At 65.5% G+C, this 4,976-nt stretch overlaps 1 protein-coding gene across 1 annotated transcript; it reads left to right on the forward strand.

Annotated features, from left to right (window-relative positions):
- Window positions 1-2,933: 2,933 nt before the first annotated feature.
- LOC141999240 (apelin receptor B-like) lies at window positions 2,934-4,374 on the forward strand. The gene has a single exon (XM_074972450.1). It carries the CDS (start codon window positions 2,941-2,943, stop codon window positions 4,054-4,056), a length of 1,116 nt encoding a protein of 371 aa, XP_074828551.1. The 5' UTR covers window positions 2,934-2,940; the 3' UTR covers window positions 4,057-4,374.
- The last annotated feature ends 602 nt before the right edge of the window (window positions 4,375-4,976 follow it).

Consider the following 4,976-nt stretch of genomic DNA (forward strand, 5'->3'; position numbering starts at 1 on the left):
CAGAAACAGATTTATCTTCTTACCAGCCACCTTCCCCTTATCACCCGGATCCCGGGGCTGGCAGCCCTTAGCAAAACACTGACCAAAGAAAGAAAAAACCAATGTGCTTCTCCCAGTGTTGAGAAAACACATTAAGGCCTCAGGTCCCCTGGGATGGAAAGGAAACAGCGACCCTTTCCTCCCCGCAACAGCCAGTCGAGGAGGGGCTGGACCAGCATGCACTCGGAAGGCAAGCAGTCCTTCTGCATGTGGGTGTGATGAGTATACGGGAAAGGGCTGGACACAGGTTGTGTGTGGCTAGTTGTGTGTTGGATGCACTAAGATGTGGGCGTGCTGTATGTGTAGGGTTATGGCCTTGCCCACGCCAACCTTTTCCCTCTCAAACCCCTTAGCACTGCTGCCTCGGTTCAGATGGGAGCAGGCTTGGTCAGAAAAGTGGTTGGAACCACAGCCCTGTCTGCAGTAATTCTCCCCAGCGCTGCTCCTGGCAGAGCTGAAAGAGCAGTGCCGAAGAGGGGAAACTGTAGGGCAAAAGGCTAGTTTAGATACAGTCTCTGTGTGTGTGATCAGGGGAATGTACATGTGGAGCAGAATGGGGGGGGGGGTGTGTATCTGGGTGTCTGTGCCGTATGTACATATGTAGTGTGTGTGTGAGACAAAGGGTGTTGGAGCCCATGTGGTGTGGTTTGGGTGGTTGTACACTGTATGTGTGCCTGTGGGGAGCTGGAGAGTGTGTGTGTGGCAGCTACCTGCTGTGTGGGGGGATCAACAGCGGGAATGAAAACTTGTGTGGGAGGGGGTTGAATGCACCTGTGTGATGCTGGGGGGGTGAGTGTATGTGTTGTGGGAGAGGGGAGAATGGGTGCGCCTTGGAGTGGGTGTGAGGGAATGAGTGGGTGTGCTGTGAAGGGTGGATTTGTTTGGTTGTGTTGGGAGATGAATGTGTGTGCTATGATCTATCTGTGTGTGTGTTATATTGTGCGGAGATATCAAGGTATGTGCTGTGTGTGGGTGTGTTATGAGCATTTGTGTTGTGTGTAGTTGTGTGATTTCCCAAGGTTATATATGTAAGACCTCCCCGTGTGTGTGTGTATGCGTGTGTGTGTAAGTGAGAGAGAGAGAGAGTGTCAGTCTAAAGGACAGTATGTGTGTGTATGTGTGACTCCCATGGCAGTGTGTGAGTGTGTTACTCCTGTGGCAGTGTGTGTGACTCCCGTGATGTGTGTGTGTGTGAGACTCCCATGGCAGAGCGGGTGTGACTCCCGCGGCAGTGTGTGTGTGTGTGTGTCCATTCACACAAGAGGGATCCTTCCCTGCGGCGTGTGTGCATTCCAAAGGCACCATGTTATTATAAGACCCAGAGACAAAGGCTCCCCACCCCCACATCCCCACAGCAGGGGTGGCTGGGCCCACAAGGTGGCTCCTCCCAATGCCAACAGATCACCCCAAAGCTCCCCTCCTCTGCGGGTGGAATTTTAACTCAGCCCCTCCAGCACCTCACTGGTGTCTAGGGGATCCGGGTACATGGGGTGTCTATGCACAGGGAGTAAGGTTTGGGGGGGGGTGACCTTGTGTTGAGGGTGAGTGCATGTGGCTGTGTGTTGCCTGTGGAGGGAAGGAGTGTGTGTGTTGTTGCTTGTGTGTGTGTGTGTGCGCTGTTGACACTGGGGCATGTGTACCTGCGAGCTGTTGTTGCTGGGGGTGTGTAAATGTACACGATTGTGTGTGTGTGCTTGCTGCGGAGGGTGGGGGTGTGCAGCACGCTGTTATTGCTGGTGTCAGTGTGTGTGCACGCTCTGTGGGTGTGTACTCTTGCTGCTGCTGTGTGTGTGTCTGTGACCCTGGGCTGTTATTGCTGGGGGGGCAGTTCCATCAGCACTGAATGGGGCTGGCTGGAGCCACCGCACTGGCCTCTCAACCCAAGCGAACAGGAGCCCACCTTGCTCCCTTTCTGTCTCTCCTCCAGCTTCGCTCTGTGATGGGAGGCAGGGGGTGGGGGGGACACGCTGAAAAGGGGGGAGAAGCGATGTGCCTGGGGCGGGGGGGGGCAGGGTTTCTGGACGGGGGGCAGGGGTGTGCGGGGGGGGGTCCTGGACCGGGGTGTGCCTGGGATTCTGGACGGGGGGCAGGGGTGTGCGGGGGGGGGCAGGGGCTGGGAGTCTGGACCGGGGTGTGTCTGGGATTCTGGACGGGGGGAAGAAGCGATGTGCCTGGGGGGGGGCAGGGTTTCTGGACGGGGGGCAGGGGTGTGCGGGGGGGGGTCCTGGACCGGGGTGTGCCTGGGATTCTGGACGGGGGGCAGGGGTGTGCGGGGGGGGGCAGGGGCTGGGAGTCTGGACCGGGGTGTGTCTGGGATTCTGGACGGGGGGAAGAAGCGATGTGCCTGGGGGGGGGGAGGGTTTCTGGACGGGGGGCAGGGGTGTGCGGGGGGGGGTCCTGGACCGGGGTGTGCCTGGGATTATGGACGGGGGGCAGGGGTGTGCGGGGGGGGGCAGGGGCTGGGAGTCTGGACCGGGGTGTGTCTGGGATTCTGGACGGGGGGAAGAAGCGATGTGCCTGGGGGGGGGGCAGGGTTTCTGGACGGGGGGCAGGGGTGTGCGGGGGAGGTCTGGGGGTCTGGACCGGGTTGTGCCTGGGGCGGGGGCGGGGCTGGGATTCTGGACGGGGGGCAGGGGTGTGCGGGGGAGGTCTGGGGGTCTGGACCGGGTTGTGCCTGGGGCGGGGGCGGGGCTGGGATTCTGGACGGGGGGCAGGGGTGTGCGGGGGGGGGGGCAGGGGCTGGGAGTCTGGACCGGGGTGTGCCTGGGGCGGGGGGCAGGGCGCTGGCCCAGGACAGCCCGGCCCCCGGGGGTGGGTCTCCGGCCCCGCTGCAGCGGGAGGGCAGTGGCGGGAGCCCCCTTTATAGGCGGCGGGCGGCGGCGGCGGGCGCAGTGCGGGGCCATGGAGGAGGCGGCCGCGGACGCGCTGGGCGGCGAGCCCTATTATTACTACGGGGAGGCGAACGAGAGCGGGCCGGGCGCGCAGTGCGAGTGGCCGGCGGACTGGGAGGTCTCCTTCTCGCTGCTGCCCGTGCTCTACATGCTGGTCTTCGTGCTGGGGCTGTCGGGCAACGGGCTGGTGATCTTCACCGTGTGGCGGGGCCCGCGGGCCAAGCGCCGCTCCGCCGACACCTACATCGGCCACCTGGCGCTGGCCGACCTGGCCTTCGTGGTGACCCTGCCGCTGTGGGCCGCCTACACGGCGCTGCGCTTCCACTGGCCCTTCGGCTCGGCGCTGTGCAAGCTCAGCAGCTACCTGGTGCTGCTCAACATGTTCGCCTCCGCCTTCTGCCTGGGCTGCCTGAGCTTCCAGCGCTACCTGGCCGTCGTGCGCCCGCTGCCGCGCCCGCGGCCCCCGCGGCCCCGCGCCGCCGCGCGGCTCCCGCTGGCCGCGCTCTGGCTGCTGGCCGGCCTGCTGGCCCTGCCCGCCCTGCTGCTGCGCGACACGCAGCCCAGCGCGCCCGGCAACCTCACCGTCTGCGACATGGACTTCAGCGGCGTGGCCAGCCCGCAGGCCGAGCGCTACTGGCGGGGCGCGCTGGGCCTGGGCACCACGGCGCTGGGCTTCCTGCTGCCGCTGCTGCTCATGACCCTCTTCTACTGCTGCATCGGCGCCACCGTCAGCCGCCACTTCCAGCACCTCCGCAAGCAGCAGGAGAAGCGGCGGCTGCTGCGCACCATCGCCACGCTGGTGGTGGTGTTCGCCCTCTGCTGGCTGCCCTTCCACCTGCTCAAGGGCCTCTACGTGCTCAGCGAGCTGGAGCTGCTGGACCTGCCCTGCGCCTTCCTCGGCCTCATCGTGCTGCTGCACCCCTACGCCACCTGCCTGGCCTACATCAACAGCTGCCTCAACCCCTTCCTCTACGCCTTCTTCGACCTGCGCTTCCGCGCGCAGTGCCGCCTGCTGCTGGGGCTGCGCCCGGCGCTGCGCGGCCCGGCCGGCTCCGGCTCCGGCTCCTCCACGCTCAGCGCCCAGACGCAGAAATCCGAGCTCCACTCGCTGGCCACCAAGGTGTAGCGCCCACGGGCGGGCGGCGCACGGGGAGCCCCGCGCCCCAGACTGACGCACAGCCGGGCTCGCAGCCCGCGGACGCTGGGTGAGGGAGCTCGGCGCGGTTCGGCCGCGCTGGGCCGCTCCTGCTCCGAGGCGGCGGGATCCGCAGCAGCAGCCCCGGCTCTGGCCGCTGCACCCACTTGGTCCCAGCCGCTGCTCGGGGGGGTCCGGGTTCCCCGCCCGCCCGGCGCTCCCTGCCGGTTCGATTAGGGCCGGGAGCCCCCGGAGCTGGGCTGGTCCCTGCGGGCGGCTCCCTCCCTGTAAACCAATAAAATAGTTTTTCAGGAACTCTGCAGCGCTGGTCGGATTCTTGGTGGAGGCAGCCCTGGGGGCGTCCGGTGCGGGGCTGTGAAGGGGGGGTCCGGTTTGGGCTGTACAGGATCCGGTTTGGGAGCGGGGCTGTGCTGGGTCCGCACGCAATAGCCGGGCAGCCCTTGGGCAGAGAATTCCCCATCCTTGGGGCGCAGCGAGGGGAGGCTCCGGGACTGGGGGAAAGCCCCGGGCTGATCCCTTTCACTTCCCAGCCGAGGGAAGGGTGCGGGGTCCAGGCCCGGGCTGGTCAAGGGTGGGTGCGGGCCGAACTGCCCTTGCCACTTCAGCTGACGATGGAAAGAGCTTCCCTGCCGGGGCAGCCCCGCCCCGCAACCTGCCCGCTATTTGCCGGGCAGCCCCTCTCCCTCACCTCTGCGGGGCCGCTCCCCTCTGCCGCAGGATGTGCCTGGGACCGGTCCCGCCATGGGGAGCTTTAGGCGCAGGCAGCCTGGCTGGCCCCTGGGGTGCCCCTCTTTTGGGGTGACTCAATCCCCCCAGCCACCCTTGCTCCCCGGGCCAGCTCTCTGCCCCTCTCCTCCAGCCCCCGGCCAGTTCTGCTGATCCCACTCATA

The sequence above is a fragment of the Natator depressus genome, chromosome 15, assembly GCF_965152275.1.
Source record: "Natator depressus isolate rNatDep1 chromosome 15, rNatDep2.hap1, whole genome shotgun sequence".
NCBI lineage: Eukaryota > Metazoa > Chordata > Testudines > Cheloniidae > Natator > Natator depressus.